This window comes from Vombatus ursinus, unplaced genomic scaffold, assembly GCF_900497805.2.
Source record: "Vombatus ursinus unplaced genomic scaffold, bare-nosed wombat genome assembly UNPS02014802.1, whole genome shotgun sequence".
Lineage (NCBI taxonomy): Eukaryota > Metazoa > Chordata > Mammalia > Diprotodontia > Vombatidae > Vombatus > Vombatus ursinus.
Window position 1 is genome coordinate 26767021 of NW_020954580.1, and position 17374 is coordinate 26784394.

The window sequence follows — 17374 nt, forward strand, 5'->3', positions numbered from 1 at the left end:
GCAGCCAGTCAAGAGAAACAAACCAAGAGACAGAATTTTGTGTATAAAGAACAGCAGCAAAGCCAGTCTTGCTGGATCATAAAGTATATGGAAGAGAGTAAAGTGTTAAGAAGATTGTAAAGATAACAATGGGCCAAGCTGTAAAGGGCTTTTTATAGCAAAGTATTTTATATCTCCACCTCCTGCCCCAGGCCCCCTCCCTCACTCTAACAGGAGAGGTGGAGGGTAGACATTGGAGAGCTCCTCCCAGATCCCCTACTATTTCAGGACAGTACCCGAGGATTCTCCTCATCACTTCCCACCCAACTACTTTCTTGGACTTCATCATCTCCAGAAACTCTAGGAAATTCACATATCTTCAAATCTTTTCCTACACTGGCTACATGACTTCATCACATCGCCATGCCAAGTAACCTCACCCCTCCCCTCTATCCCCATCCCTACTTATCAGTTTCTTTTTATTTGTTGTCTCTTTCGTTAGACTGTGAGTTCCCTGAGGGCAGAGACTGTCTTATGCAGTTATTTGTATCCCCATCGCCCGGCACAGTGCTTGGCACACAGCAGGCACGTTTATGTTGCCTTACTCTGATCCTAGAGATGACAGAGAGCCACTGGAGTTTACTAACTGAAGGGATGGGAGAGGAAATGACATAGTCAGATGTGTGTTTTAGGAAAATCACTTTGGTAGATCAATGAAGGATAGATGGGAGTGGGAAGAAACTTGAGGCAGAGAGACCATTCAGAGACTAGGGCAATAATCCAGGCATAAGGTAATAAGGGTCTATACTATGATGGTGGCTGTGTGGACAAAGAGAAAGGAACATAGGAGATACATATTGTGAAGGTCCAAACAAAATGGCTTTGCAACAGATTAGAAATGTGGGATGAGTATAAATGAGGAGTCAAGGAAGACCCGTAGGTTCAGAGCTTGGACAATTGAGAGTATGGCACTGCTACGGACAGTAAACGGTAAGTTTAGAAGAGAGGAGAGTTTGGAGGGGAAAAGATAATGAGTTCTGTTTTGAGAATGTTGAGTTTGAGAAGCCTAAGGGAGATTACATTTGAGATATCCAATAGGCTATTGGTGATGCCTGACCAGAAGACAGAGATTGGATTAATAGATCTGAAAGTCATTTGTGTAGAGATGACAATTGAACTCATGAGATGATAAGATCACCTAGCAAGAAAGTGTAGAGGGAGAATAGAAGAGGGCCCATAATTACTGCTGGGTGACACCCATAATTACTGGTCATAACATGGATGAAAATACAGCCAAGGAGATTGAGGAGTGGTCAGTCAAAGTCAAGAGAAAGCCACGTCATGAAAACCTAGAGAGAAGAGAGTGTGTAGGAGAAGAGGATGAGCTATGGTGTCCAAGGCTGCAGTGGGCTCAAGAAGGATGAGGACTAAGAAAAGGCCATTAGATTTGGCTGTTAGGAGATCACTGGTGACTTTGGAGAGAGCAGTTTTATTTCAATGATGAGGCTGGAAGCCAGACTGCAAAGGATTTAAGAAAGAGTGAGAGGACAGGAAGTGAAGGTACCTGCTGTAGATGGCCATCTCACGGAGTTTAGCCACCAAAGGGAAACATCATATTAGGAATAAAAGTCTTTAAGAAATTAAGAGCATAGGAACAAAAATTGTGATTCTACTGGCATTGGGAACTTACGGTCAGCAACCTCCCTCTATCAATGAAGGCCAAGCCTTCTCTGCAACTTTTAGTCTTAGAGAGTATCCTACAGCATTGAGGGGTTAAGTGACTTTCCTAGTTGCACAGCCAGTATGTGTCAAAAGTTGGGCTTTAACCCAAGTCTGCTGGTTCTCTAGCCCCGACAACTAGCACATAAAGTATGTTAATTAGAAGAATCTCACTTAGAAAAGATCAACCTGTACTATCATTTCATGTTAGTTACCTCTGTGGAGAATCATCCTGTTTTTTAAATCCAGGAGGAAGAGCTGGCCCAAAAAAGCCATCATCATCATCATCTTCTTCTTCATTTTGATTTCTTCTCTGTTTTCTGAAAAGGAAGCAATTTCACTTTGTTTACACATGAGAGAAGCAACCACAAAATTATTTCAAGAAAACTTGTCAGAAAAACTCTAATATTTTATGGGAAGTCATATACTCAACTGATTAAAACATGAGACTGAAAAAAATGGAAGCCATCAAAGAAAGAATGAAATAATTTTACACAGCACATAAATTTTTATTGTAACCTTTTTCTGGAGTTTTTTTTTTTTTTTGCTTGCCTAAACATCAGTAAGAAATCTTGTTCTTCTTCATAATAGCAACATCAACTACATCTGAAGTGTCTTTCATAAAGATGTTCTCAGCCCATGAGTGGGGCATATTTAAGCCAAAAAGTTAGCAATTCCATTCCCAAGACCATGTGAGGAAGAGATGAGGGATTGGAAGGTCTGATATTTTCTCAGAGGCACAAGAAAGCCTCACTACCAAATAACTTGCCAGATACCAATAGTTTACATTAACCCGTTGATACTTGGCCACAATGAGACTGTAAAAGTGGGCTGAAGTTGTAAAGGAGTTTAAAAGGTAAATAAAGATTTATAGTTTATCTTCAAGTCATCAAATCTGCACTTAAGGAAACTTACTTTGGAAGCAGAGTGAAGGATGCACTGGACTGGTAAGAGACTTAAAGCTGGAAGGCCAGTTAAGAGGCTACTGCAATGTCAGCCTCTTTTTGTATCCTTAGTACTTAGAAAGGTGCCAGGCACATAGTAGGTCCTTAATAAAGCTTTACTTTTTGTTTTTTTGGGGCTTTTTTTTTTTTTTGGCGAAGCAATTGGGTTAAGGGCAATTTAAGTGACTTGTCAAGGGTCACACTGCTAGTAAGTGTCAAGTGTCTGGTCTGAGACCGGATTTGAACTCAGGTCCTCCTGACTCCAGGGCTGATGCTCCATCCACTGTGCCACCTAGCTGCCCCCCCCCCCAAAAAGGGCAAAAAATAAATCTTTACTGAATGAATGAAACAATATAAATAAGAGGTGGGGGAGGCCTGAAACTAAAGTAGTAATTGTGTGAACTGAGAGAAGAGGTTCAATGACAGATATATTGTATAGGTAGGAAAGGTATGTTTTGGCTTCTGGTTATATATGTGGAATGTCAGAGAGGGAGGAATCAAAGATAATGCTGAGATCAGGAACCTGGGCAACCGGGTGGATGGTGATGCCTTCAACACAATGTTTGGAAGAAGGGATAGTTTTGGGGAAAAGATAAATAAAGAGTTCAGTGTTAGACATTTTGAGTTTAAGGATACAAGTGTCCAATAGACAAATGGTAACATGAAACTGATGCTCAGTGAAGAGACTGGGACTGGAGATGTATAAAAACAGATTTACAGATATCTATAGATATCTATCTATCTGCTATATATACACACATATATACATATTCTGCATGTGTTAATCTGCATAGAAATGATAATTAAGCCCATGAAAGCTGAGGAAGTTCCAAAAAGAGAGAGAGAACAAGAAGAAAAGAAGAGGACTTAGGACAATGTTGGGAAATACCTACAGTTACAGGGTATGATATGGATGATAAACCAGCAAAGAAAAATGGAAAAATAGTGGTCAGACACGTAAGAGGAGAACCAAAAGAGTGGTGTCAGAAAAGCCCAGAGACAGTATCCAAAAAGAGAGGGGCGGGGATTGGGGGAGAGGTCAACAGTGTCAAATACAACAGATAGGAAGTATAAGGGCTGAGATATTGCCACCAGATTTGCTGATTAAAAGATTGGTGATAATTTTGAAGAAAGCAGTTTCAGTTGAGTCACGTAGCAAAGGGTTGAGAAATGAGTGAGAGGAGAGAAAGCAAAGGCAGCAAGTACTGACAGCTCTTTCTGGGAATTTAGCTGAGAAAGGGAGGACAGATTTAGGACAACAGTTTGGGGAAATGGTATGGCTTAATGTAGGTTTTCTAAGGATGGGGGAGGCTTGGGTATGTTTGAAGGCAGTAGGGAAGGAACTCGGATATAGGGAGATGTTGAAGAAGCGAAAGAGAGAGAGACAGACAGAGAGAGAGGGAACGGAGTTTGAAATCTGTTGCAGAAGACAGAAAGGGATTTGATCTCTCACACATGCAGAGGAGCTGGCCTTACCCAGGAGAAGAGTTACATCACTGTTAGAGACTGGAGGCAAGAGTGAGGGAAGATATCAAGAGGTTCTGAAACTCATAAAATGAGAAGACTCTTCAAATGGCCTACCTTTTTTAGTACAAAGATGAGATCCTCACCTGTGCACCAGGAGGATGGGAAAACTATCTCCATTCTTCAGAGTTCAACATACTGAGTATATTGTGCTCAGCTAGTTCAATAATAAAATAACAATTTTAGGAGTTCCTCTATTCCTTCATGGCTTTCAGGAAAAAGCTGGAGAAGACCTGGGAAAGGGGTCTTCATGTTGTGGCTTCAAGGCCACACGTGGCCTTCTAGGTCCTCAGGTGCAGCCTTTTGACTGGTTCCAAGTTTTACTGAACAAATCCTTATATTACGGGGATTTGTTCTGTGAAGTTTGGATTCAGTCAATGGGCTGCACTTGAGGACCCAGAAGGCCACACGTGGCCTCGAGGCTGCAGGTTCCCCACCCCTCACCTGAGAAACTAAGATCCAGATGATTGAGGGATTATCGGAAGGTCACACAGCCCATCTGTGATAAAGTCAGAACTATACTCAGGTAATAACTCCAGGTTCAGTGCTGTTTCTGCTTGTCCTTTAATTTCCTGCACAAAGCAGTTTAACTTATGCAGCTATAACACAAACATTTATTGTGTGGCTGTTCTATAAAAGGCACTGGGTGTGACACTAAGGATACAAAGATGGAAAAACAATAGAGTTTCTTCACTCAAATTTAAAGTATAATAAGGGAGGTATAACATGTATACACATGAGTACAATTGAATACGATGTTAGTAGAACATGATAGGGGTACAAAGAGGAGATTTATGTTAAGAGTCTTAAGAAAATTTGAGGAGAGGTTATTTTCATCTGAGGGGATCAGAGGAGGTTTTCTGGAGGAGCCTGAACCTGAGCTGGGCCTTGAAGAGAAGGATATCTCAACAGGCAGAGATTAATCAAAAGGTCACCATAGTTACGGGGGGCAAGAATGTACTGAGGTAGCAGACAACAGGGACCAGACAGCAGCCCAATTTGGATGGAATATAGAGTGTGGCAAGGAGACTACTATGAAATAATGCTGAACCAGACTGTGGAAAGCATTAAATCCTAGGTTAAGGAATTTGTAGTTTATCCCACAAGCAATAATGAGTCTCTAAAAGTTTTTCAGCATCAGAATAATAGGATCAGGCCCATTTGCTAGAAGATTATTTTGTAAGCTATGTGAAGAATAAGCTAGGAGGGAGGGATACTAGTTACTGAGGTACTATAAGAGTCCAGAGGAGCAGTGATAAGGGCTAGATTTAAGGGAGTGGCAATGCAAGCAAAGAAAAAGGAGTATATATGAGAGATGTTATGGAAGGAGAATTAACTAGGACTAGAGTCCAAAATAACATCAAGGTTTCAAGCCTGGGAAGATGTTGTGCTATTAAGAGAAATAGGGAAACCAGCATTAGGGAACAAGATCAGATGATTTTGGATGATAATGTTAAGTTTGTGGTTCCAATGGAGCATTAAGGTTGAGAAGTTCAGCCAACAGTTGGAGATGTGTGAAGGGAGAAAGAAGGACTAGATAAAGAGATCTGCAAGGCATTTCCTCCATGACTGAAGTGATGGGGGTGAAAGAGACTGTCTAGGGTTAGTAATTCCACAATCCCTCACTTCCCAAACTGCTTTGTATTTACCTCAAATACATTTTGTATTCAATCACCCCGAGTACCTGCTGTTTCCCCCTCAGTAGTATGTAAGCTCCTTAAGAGAAGGAATTGTTTTATTTTAGTCTTTGTACCTCAGTGGCTGCCACAGTTCTGGGCACAAAATTTGGTACTTACTAAATGCCTGGTGAATTGAATTTATTGAAAAAAAGGACAGAGTTTGGGTTGGGGATGGGGGGGGGTCAACTACATTTAGGTACATGATGATGAACCATCAAAAAAAAAAAAAAAGGAGAAATAGACAAATAGTAAAAGAACCAGGGGACAGCAGTGTCAGGGAACTCAAGGGGAGAAAAAATTATCAAGTTGAAGAGTGGTGATTAATAGTATCAAATACTGCAAAAGTCACAGAGGACAAGGACTAAGAATAGACCATTAGATTTGGCAATTGGGTCACTAGGGATACTGGAGGGATCACTTTCCACAGAGATGTGAGATTAGCAGTAAGAGTTGAAGAGCTGACTGGGCAGTGAGGAAACAGAGGAAGTAAGTGCAGGCTACTTTTTCCAGAAGTCTGGCAATGAAAAGGAAAAAACATGGGAAGATAGCTTGAGGGGATGACAAGAATGACTTTTTTTAGGATGGCGGGGGGGCTTCAGCATACTTGTAGGCGGCAGGAAGGAGATGGCTGACAGATGAAATGAGAAGGGAATTGATCAGAGTCTAAGAGGAGGGGAAAAGTGGAGGCATGACCAAGGAAAGGGGCAACTTCAGTTCTGATACTAGAGCAAAGAAAGGATGGATGAGAGTCCAGAGAAGTCGTGAGTTGCGTTAGACAGAAAACGAAGATATGCACAACTGATGGTCTCAGTTTTCTTGGTATGAAGTAAGATCATTTTCTGAGAGACAGGGAAAAGTGATGGAGTGAAATAAAGGTGAACTGGAGACTAGAAGACAAAGAAGGAGGTTTGTAACAGCTCCTGTGGACAGCGTGACATGTAGTCAGTCAGAATTAATAAAACGATTGCTGTGCAGGGGTCAGGGAAAGTAAGGGACATCAGATACCATGAATTTATAATGGACTAAGTCAGCAGAGTTTCCTGGGTTCCTATAGAAGTGCTTTGGAATAGAGGCGAAGAAGGCTGATGGTGGGGGTGACCCTGGGCTGGGGATTTAAAGGGCAGTAACAGGATAAGCAGGAAGGGAGAGATAAGAATAAAGTGCAGACTCTCATGGAAATGGCTAATGTCTCATTCAAGCCCATGACAGGTGAGAAATAAGGCCAGAACAGAGATCACCACTGACAATACATGAGATGAAGGGAATAGAAGCTGAGATGAGAGTGAAAAACTGGTTGAGAAGTAGTCAAGCTGTGAGAAGTAGGAAAAAGACAGGAAATTATGCTGGGGGGACTGCAGAGTCAAGATCTTACAGGCAGCGCAGTTTCAGGTGTTCATATAGTCTAAGGAATGACTAAGTACTCATGCCTTTGAGTGCATGAATGCAAACAACTCAGAATTTAGGGTGGCTCCTTGTAGAGACAGGCCTAAGTAAGCAAGCTTGTAACAGAAAAGTGGTATGGGGAAATAGATAAAAATCCTTCTCCAAAAGGGTAAAAATAGAGCAATGAGTACAAAATAGGATATGTATTATTTGGGAAGGCTGGATTTAAAGAGATGTTCTGTCTTAGAAGAAAAATTGTATGCTCAACCAAATTAATATATATCATAAACTTCTAGACAGATATTATTTTTTGAATCTGGTTAGGACAGTTGTTTGAAACTTGTCTCTAGGACAGGCTCCTAAATAAAAGGCAACTGGTTGAAACACAACAGCTCCACGTTATACTTAAATTATTTCCCTTTAATAGATTCAATTTATGATAAGAGCATCAAATGAAATAATTTCTACCTTTTGGCATACACAAATTCAGATGAAAGGTCCTTTTCCCAGATGTCTCTACATTCAACTGTTCCACTATAGACAATCCCACAGGGAAGGTTTAAACAATGACTTATGACCAAAATGACTGACCTTGGGGTTGGACCAGCATCACGTTCCTCTTCAGAATCTTCCTTTCCCCCTTGGTGTGGCAAAGGAGAATCACTGTCTTCATCACTGGATGACGAGTCTGAACTACTGCTCTTATAGTTGGGGGGCAGTGCTGGTCCTGCAACTAAAGAAGATTTGCTACGGATGCTGTAAGCTTCAGGAAAGCTCTCCTATGCATTCACACACTGCTGACTGTCTACTACTCACTTTGGCACTTAGCATATAGTATTTGGTATTGTTTACTATCATGTATGCATTCCGCTTGTATCCCCAGAAAAGGAACAACAGCCTTTTGTATTCTCAGCACCTTGGAGTAGCTATATTGTGACGGTTATGTGATTTCCTCCATGTGGACATACCCTCCACGAGGACAGATCCAACCCCTTCTCATCCTGTGTGGTTCCTGTCTTTGTCTTCCTTAAAACCTTCAACGGCATTCCATACAGAAGGACCCTTCACTAATATCCTCCTCTGACGTTTATGGTGGTAAACAGATGACCTGAGGTTCTAAAACTATGCCAGATAAGTTGTGAACTCTGATAGGCTCACCCAAGCTGGAAAGCCTTAGAGTAAGAGCTAGGTGGTGAGAACTTGCAAGGACAAGCCTAGCTGATTCCAGGACACCTTAACTCCAGGTTGGCTAAAAGGCAATGAATTTGTGCTCAAATCAATTCTACAAAGTAATACAGGGGTTGCAGTTAGCATCGGTGAAGGAAATACACTGACAAAATCACAAATCTCTGCAGCAATCAATGAGATCTTTCCAAAGCACAGGAGACCTTCTTTTAAGTCTGTTAATATTTTATGACTACCAACGCAATATTCAGATTACTCATCTGTTTCTCCTTTCTCTCACTATGTAACTAGTCACTCTACTTTCTTTTCACATGTATCTTTTACAATTCTTTCCTCTTTTCATGTGTGTGCACAAACCACCACTGACAATATGTTGCAATCTACTTGGCAGGGTCTTATTTCTCACTAATACTTAACACAATGAACTTGAAAGCTTATCTGCTTTAGTATCTTCAATAATTTGATAGAATTTCCCTTACTGTTCTTTTATATCATTAAACAGAACAGATTATTTTAGAATCTATCCTAGAATTCAGGGATTGCAAATTCCTCTAGGAATTTACTGGGTTATCTTTCACCTTTATATTCCCAGCACTTAGCATGTTCTTTGCACATAGTAAGCATTTAATAAATGTTTGATGAACACCATACTTTGGAAAAAGCCTAGAAATGACTGCTATATAGTAGAAAGACTAAGAATCAAACTATTTTAGACTGAAATATTTGGAAAGATACTTGATTTTTTGTTGCCTAGGTTTGCTGAGTCTATAAAATTGGGATAAATTTTTCCCCTAGTTTACAGAATTCCTAATGTACCTCTGGTTTTTTGTTTACCTCGTAAACAAGGAATAGCACCACCATCCAGGAGGAATGGAGATTATCCCCAGAATGGGGATTCTGTTTCAATTAGAGTGCCACTTCGGCATGCTCTTCTCTCACTAATGGTCCCTTCTTTCTTCCTTTGCTCTTGATTTTAAAGTTTTAAGCAGGAGGGTTTTTTCCTCCTCTTTTTTTCTTGCTTTCCTTGCCTCTTTCCACTTATAGTACAATATTGAAACACACTATGTCTCTAGGTGAGGCAGCTGATGGCTTAGCGGACAGAGCATTGGGCCTGAATCATGAAGACCTGAATTCAAATTCAGCCCCAGATACTTCCTAGCTATGTGACCCTGAGCAAGTCACTTAACCTCTTATTGCCTGATAAAAGCATCCACTGGAAAAGGAAATGGCAAACCATTCCAGTATGTTTGCCACAGAAACCCCATGGACAGGTGTGATAGGTACCTGGATTTTGCCCTGACCTGTCATTTCGTTGGCATAGGGAGTACCCAAAGAAGAACTTCCCAGGGGCAGCTAGGTGGTACAGTGGCTAGAGCTCCAGCCTTGGAGTCAGAAGGACCTAAGTTCGAATCCAGCCTTGGACACTTGAAACTTACTAGCTGTGTGACCCTGGGCAAGTCACTTAACCCTGATTGCAAAACAAACAAACAAACAAAAAAACAACTTCCTTTAGTCAGGCAGGTTGGGACCTTCTCTGAAACGTATAGTCATAGAGCTGCCTAGAGCATTAAGGAGTTAAGTGATGTGTCGAGGGGCATACAGCCAGGATGTGACAAAAGTGGGATGTGAAAGCAGGTTTTTGTGGTCTGGAGGTTAGCTTTCTAGCCAATCTGCCATGCTGTCTCTCACTTGGATTTGGGAAGGATTTTAATATGATCTAATTCATTTTGCTCTATGGTTCGTAGCCATGTGAAGGATGTTGTAAAATGAATGACTATACTAATTATAAAAAAGTATATTTTGAGGAAGTGGTACAGGTTGGACAGTAATTTTAATTTACAGTAGTTGTATAGGTATAGTGATTGTAAAACTATTTTAAATTTGTGCTACTGTGAATTAGTTATTACTTTCAACAGATGAAAATAACATTCAAGGAATAGCATATGGTACTACCAAAAAAAAAAAAACTAGAGAAATATTGAAGTGTGAAATCAGCTATATATTGCACATGAAATAATTTAATGTTGTTTACATGCATCAAAGGAAATAAGCATTATATAATAAGATAGCACCATGCTATGGGAGAGACAGTAACAGGACAAGCTGATTTGAGTAAGCTATGCTTGGTGATGATAGACAACTGCTGGAGAAGGTTGCTAGCTTTATTTTATTTATGTTTTTTACAGAAATCTTCCCTTTTCACGGCTCTAAAACTCATTCATTTATCACTCATTCAGTAACATTTACTAGGTACTTATGTGCAAAGCAGTGTGCTAGGTTTTGGGGAAGTAAAAAAGATGAAAGAAAAGTCAAAATCAAGACCTCTAGTAGTAGGAGCTTCCAATCAATCATGTGTCTCAAAGTTTCCACACTTAGGAAAGAACAGCAAAGACTAACAGTCCTTTACACCTGATCAAACAAAAGGCATTGATTAAGTGCCTTCTTTGTGTTAAACATTGTGCTAAGTTCTGAAGAGGCCAAGATAAAAATAAAACAGTCACTACCCGAAAAAGCTTACATTCTGTGGGGGGAGAGGTACACATACAAGCATAAAATAAATACAAGATAATGTGCCAGAGGAGAGAATCAGGAAAAGTTCCATGTCACTTAAGCTGATTTAAAGGAAACTAGAAATTCTATAAATTGGAAGTCAGAAGGTTGTGCATTTCAGGTATGGGAGACAGTCAGCACAGATAATGTGTCGTATAAGGAACCACAAGAAGGCCAGTATGATTGTACGACAGAGTGCATGAAGGAAAGGCTGAAGTATTTATAATAAGAGGCTTGAAGAGAGAAGGTTTGGAACGGTTACTGTTGTGAGGAGTGGGACAGAGCCAATCGGGGAAGAATAAAAGGATTTCCACAGTACCGTGAGGTCCCAGTTGAAATAGACAACAAATAGATAACAAATCTGTAGTGGATTTCCCACAGGTCTGTTCAGCAGGATTATGAATAGTAGTATCAGAGTAGCTGAGAAGGAGTGAAGGAAATGGATGGTGGATACAATGTACAGTCGGATGCTGGCAGAAGACCCTAAAGAGTTGAACTAGAGATCTACAAGGTAGACATTGGAAAAGAAATGGAGCCAAAGCAAGAGTGAGAAACAAGAAGAGTATTTGAGAGGGGGAGAGACTGGAAGTCATCTAAACTAGAGGTATGGTGTTATCAGTATTAGGGCAGATGTCCAAAATGGGATGATCATTCTGTAAAAAGATCCTAAAATTGCTGGGAGTAGAGAGCTCTCTAAACTCTTTTCTTATATTCTGGATAATGCCTAGTGCAATCAAATCAATGTATTAACACAATTTATTAAGTATTTACTATGTGAATGAATCTGACTAATAATTCTTTATACCTAGTCAGTTTAACAAGCATTTATGATATATCTGCTATGTATGTGCCAGGCATTGCGCTAGTGCCAGGAGTACAAAGATTAAAATGAAACAGTGCCTGGCCGCAGGGAGCTCATATTTTATAACAGGGAAAATGGATACATTTATAACTATATACAAAGAATATACACCGTAATTTATGAGGGAAGGCACTAACAGTTGGGGGATAACAAGAAAGACCTCATTTAAGAGGATAAAATTAGATGTTTGTAAAGCTCTTTGAAAACCTTAAGAAGCTGTATTAAGTGCTAGCTATTATAAATGAACACTGTTTGTGAGGCATTGTGTTAAGGCTGGAGATGCAAACTAGGGCAAAAACAAGGTCCCTGTCATCAAGGAGTTCACATTCTTATGGGCTGTATGTTTTTTATCCTGGAGGCAATAGGGAACCACTCAACCTTCTTCATTAAGAGGATATCATACTTCTCTTGATTTTTTTCTCTCTGTAGCATTTTTTCCTCTTCCCAATATACATTTTTATTATTACTTCATTATTAATTAGGTCAGAGAGCTAAGCAATTTGTTCAAGATATAAACAAGCCAATTTCCTAAAAACATAAAATCTCAGCAGGACAGACACAAAATGAACCGATAATTTAATTTCAGAAGTTCAAATTCATCACATTTTTGTCCTAAAAAAAAAAAAAACTTAAGGCTCCTTTGCTTTTTTTCCTTTCCTTCACTTGTTCTTTTATAAGGATTTCCCAATACCAACCCTCGCCCCCCAGGAAAAATCAGTATCTTATGATGAAGTATGTTTTCCACGTATGTAGGCCTACTCTTTGCTTTATAATGTATCTGAATGGAATTTGGAAATACCTTTATGTTTATTTATTATTACCCCCATTCACAGATGAAACCAAGTCTAACAGAGGTTACGAGATTTGCCCAGGGTCAGACAGCAAGCAGAATACTAACTCAGAACTTCCTAATTCTATGCCCAGAACTATGCACTGTGCCATCTATCAGCTGCCTCAAATGCTTTCTGACTGACAACTTCACCATCTAACTCTCAGTCTACCTTTCCAGGACAACACATGCTCTGTTCCAACTAAACTGGCTTCCTTGCTGTTCCCTGCAAGCTTCTCCTGCCTCCTTGTGTTTAAACAAGGGGTTCTTTATGCAGGTAGACAGATAGAGTGCTGAAACCAGAGTCAGGGAGACCCGAGTTCAAATGTGATTATTAGCTGTGGGACCTTGGGCATGTCACTTAACCTCTGTCTGCCTCAGTTTTCCTACCAGTAAAATAAGGATCATAACAGCACCCACCTCCCAGGGCTGCTGTGTGAGAATCAAATAAACGATTATTTCAACTACTTTTTTTTTAGTTGATTCTCTAAGTATAGCATTATATCGTCCAAAGAGTGACAGTTTTGTTTCCTCTCTATCTATTCCGATTCCTTTAGTTTATTTTTCTTGTCTTATTGCCATAGCTTGCATTGCTGTGACGATCAAAGGAGAGCTTATCTACAAACCTTAAAGAGCTATACAAATGCTATGAGGATGATGATGATGGCGGCTGCAATGTTCTCCCTCCTCACTCCTTTCCCCCAATCTCCCCTCCAGCAGAATCCCCAGCATCCTTCAAAGCCCAGCTCGGCACGGCAGGACCTTCCTGATGCTCCCCGGCTCCCCCCACCCCCACAAAGCTACTCTGAATTTCCCGACTTTGAACTTGTTTCTCGCGCATCTGTCTCCCCCGGGTAGAAGGGAAGCCCCACGAGGGCAGGGACAGAGTCGTTTTCCCAGGGTCTTCCCAGCCCCCGGCCTGGCGCCCGGCACACAGACGGCCTCGCCACCCCGAGAGGCCGGGGCTGGCCTCGACTCGGGCGGGAGAGCCCTCCTAGCTTACCAGGACTCAGGTCCGGCTCTTCCTCCGCAGTCCCTCGGGCGTTGAAGCCCGGGGGCAGCGCGGGGCCGATCAGGTCCCTGGCCATCGCGGCCCGAGGACAACCCAGCCTCCCTGCCCAGGTAGCGGGACACACACAGACCCCTCACAACACGCACGCGCAGGGTGCCTCTCGGTCTCCCAGTCCGGGCAAAACTCCGGGGACAGTTTTTCCGGCGCCGGGGAAGTGACGTCACGACACAGCTATTGGTCCTGCCGTGTGTTTACTGGTGGAATGGAAGTGACGCATAATGTCTCCGCCCCCGAGGTTAGCCCACGTGCTGCGGGCTGCCTGAGAGGTGCGGGTCTTGCCTCTGTTTCTCAGTCAGGCTCACCCCCTGGTTTCATGGACCCTTTCGGTTGGTACCCTCCGCCCGGGCCGCCCCCGGTGCTAACACTCCCGGCTGATCAGTCTGCGGACTGGACATCTTGGGTGCTTCCTCCTCCGCCGCCCCCACCGTCCATTCCACCGCCTCACCTGCCCCCTCCTCACCTGCCCGCCTCATCAGAGAACTCCTGGGACTTCCAGCCGGCCCGCGACTGGTCCTGGGCGCCGGCTCCAGGCTACGATGGCTTCGACCCTCCGCAGGGACACTGGTACCAACAGCCAGGTAAACACAGGCTTTTTCCTCCCCGGGGATGTTATTTCTTACTTGCATTCCCCATTCTCCCCGCTCCCCAACCCCGAGAGTTGATTCGGCTTCCATGCTCCATCCTTACCCTACCCCAAATCTCCTGCGTGTTTTATTAACTTGGAAACTACATTCTTCTCACTGCCAATCTACTCACCTCTCCCAATTTTTGGATTAATTGGCAAGAGGGGGCTTGTTCAGAGCAGTTTAAATCATAGCATTAGGACCAGAAGGGATTTCAGAGATCATCTAGAGGGAGAGGACGGAATAAGCATTTTTATAAGCATCCACGCAGTGCCAAACATTATTTGCATGTTATCTTATTTGAACTCTGGGAGGTACATGCTGTTATTATCTCCATTTTATTTAGGGAAACTGAGGCAAACAAGGTTAAGTGACTTGCCTAGGGTCACACAACTAGTAAGTGTCTGCAGCCCGATTTGATCACTATAATACCGTGATTCCAAGCCCTGTGCTCTGTTCACTGCTCTACCTAGCTTTCTCCAACTAATCCAACCCTCTCATTTTAGAGATGAGAGAAGTATAACTTGTCCAAGGATATAGAACTAGCATGAATCCAAGTCCTTGCGCTCCCAAATCCAGCCTGCACTATGCTGCTTCTCAAAGGGTTTATTTTGCAATGTTGTCCCACCGTGTATGAGATTTTGCTGATTTCACTGTGACAGAAACTTAGTTCAAATGTTATGAGTTTGTGTTTGAGGTAGAAGTACAATGGTGTAAGTGGATGGAGTGCTGGCAACGGAGTCACGAACACTTGGGTTCCTGTTCTCACTTCAGACCTTTAGTATTTGTGTGACCCTAAGGAGAAACCTTTCTGGACCTCAGTTTCCTCATCTGTAAAATGAGGGAGTTGGACTCATGACCTCCAAGGTCCCTTCCTGCTTTATATCTATGATCAAAATGACAACAGTAATTTTTTTTTGATAGACAAAAGTCTAACCTCTAGGATTTAATGTCATTTTCCAATTTAAATCCAAAATTCTCCCTTTTGATTTCAAGATCAACAGTCTGCCCCATTTACATTTTTAATATTTAATCTTTTAACTTATTTTCTTTGCCCTTTTCTAGCAAGGCTTTATTATTTGTAGGATCATAGAATTTAGAGCATTTTAGATATCATTTGGTACCATCCTTGCGTTTTACAGATGAAAGAACTCAGAGATGTGGTCAAGGTCCAGATCCACCTCCTCTCATTGTAAATCTGGTGCTCTTTACACTTCTGTGCTGCCTCTGGTTTAACTTCTTATTTCCAGTCTGGGCCCCATCTTTAATTGTCCTGATCTATATTTGGCCACTGGACCCAGGTGGATCTGGAGGAGAAAGTGAGGCTGGTGACTTTGCAAAGCCCTCCTCACTTAAATCCAGTTCAATTGCAAGTCATGGAATCACCTTCCTGATGCCATGATCCTCTTCAAGAATGAAGGACAGGGGCAGTTAGGTGGCGCAGTGGATAGAGCTCCAGTCTTGGAGTCAGGAGGACCTGAGTTCAAATTTGGCCTCAGACACTTGGCACTTACTAGCTGTGTGACCCTGGGCAAGTCGCTTAACCCCAATTACCTCACCAAAAAGCAAAAAAAAAAAAAGGTCAAACAATAATAACATATTTCCTTTCCAAGGCCTTCACTTGGCCAGGGAAGTTTTATCTAGGTAATAGAAGATGTAAACTCAAATAATATCCACTATTCCATTCTTCTAAGCTATGGTAGTAGTGTTGGGAGGGAAAAGTGAGTGGCAAGAGAGCTTAAATGTCTGAATAATAGGAGGTTCTTAAGCTGCCATGTTTTTTATGAAGTGTCCTTGGGAAGGTGATACAGTTTTAGCTGGGCAGAGTGAATGCTTGTGTGATAGGACTCTGCTCTAGTGGAAACATGAGATGTATGTAGAGTCAGAATGGTCTGTTCTTACTACCCTTATGACCTCAGGCAAGTCATTTTACTTCTCTAGGACATGATTTACTTATCTTATAAAAGAAAGGGGTTGAATTGTTTCCTGGTCCTCAAAATCAAGTTCTCTAAAGCCTCATTTAGCTTTAAACCTTGTTATCCTAGGCTTCAGCAATGTAATTTTGTTAATTGTAGAGCAAGTGTTATCCTAGTAAACATTTTTATTAGAGGATAGTCATTTCATGCAAATGAAACAGGAAAAAAATTGAATTTCCTTTAAATATTTAATATTAAATCATGAATACTTGATATAGACTTTTCATTCAACAGCTCTTACTGGGCATAAAATTAATGGATCAGATTTTAAATGGTATGTTAGAGTTGGAAGAGTTAGGTACTTGATATGATAGCAAGAATAACACAGTAACGAAGGCTTAAATATTGCACAAAACTGTTCTGATTTAACAAAATTTCTTAGAATAAAGAGGATACAGGGTGAGTGTATCTGTAATAATCTATTAATAACACATGTTATCAGGGCGGAAGGTGATATATAGGATGATCTATAAAAAATAGTGGAATCATCTTTTATACAAGCGAAAATTACAGCACTGATAATGAAAATCCACCAAGAATGTAGTGTCTCACTTCAGTCACTGACTAAATTGTCATTTGTTTCAGTGACTCGAAAGTTAAGAAAGTTGTTAACTAGAAGTTAAGTGACTTGCCCTGGGTTACATAGCCAGTAAGTGTCTGAAGCTGGATTTGAACTCAGCTTTTCCAGATTCTAGGCCCAGCTCTCTATCCATGGTTCTGCCGGCTGCCTCCAGTTGAATGCAAATCAATTTGAAATACATTATTTAATAATGAGAAAAATAACTCATATGTCTCTAGTCCTTTACAATTTGCAGAGCCCTTTCATCACAATTACCCTGTGTGGTAGGTAGTCATTAAAACCTGAAGATATTTTTCCTATTGCTCATCATTTATTAGATTGAACAGTTCTGATTTTATGAGACAATGCTTAAGGATGCTTGAAGGATACCTGTTTGCTAATATTATGGAAATTAGTTAAACACATCAATCTTGTATGGACACTGCAGATGAATAAAGGGCTCAATCCTAGCATTAAACGGGAGAAAGAT

The 17374-nt window shown here is 41.3% G+C and overlaps 2 protein-coding genes across 4 annotated transcripts in view; one reads left to right on the top strand and one right to left on the bottom strand.

Moving 5' to 3' along the window:
• GPALPP1 (GPALPP motifs containing 1) overlaps positions 1-13811 on the bottom strand; it is a 41050-nt gene extending 27239 nt beyond the window's left edge. For 2 of the 3 annotated variants that reach the window (XM_027873439.1, XM_027873440.1), the window contains exons 1-3: positions 13658-13811; positions 7820-7961; positions 1914-2018 (exon numbers count right to left, since the gene is read on the bottom strand). In XM_027873439.1, the coding sequence (XP_027729240.1) occupies positions 1914-2018; positions 7820-7961; positions 13658-13742 (332 nt within the window). In that variant the 5' untranslated portion in view covers positions 13743-13811. The remainder of the gene's footprint in view (positions 1-1913; positions 2019-7819; positions 7962-13657) is intronic. The other variant, XM_027873438.1, reaches the window with a different exon arrangement.
• A 165-nt stretch (positions 13812-13976) lies between these two features.
• NUFIP1 (nuclear FMR1 interacting protein 1) overlaps positions 13977-17374 on the top strand; it is a 51377-nt gene continuing 47979 nt past the window's right edge. The window contains exon 1 of the mRNA XM_027873733.1: positions 13977-14304. Coding sequence (XP_027729534.1) covers positions 14040-14304 — 265 coding nt within the window. The 5' untranslated portion in view covers positions 13977-14039. The remainder of the gene's footprint in view (positions 14305-17374) is intronic.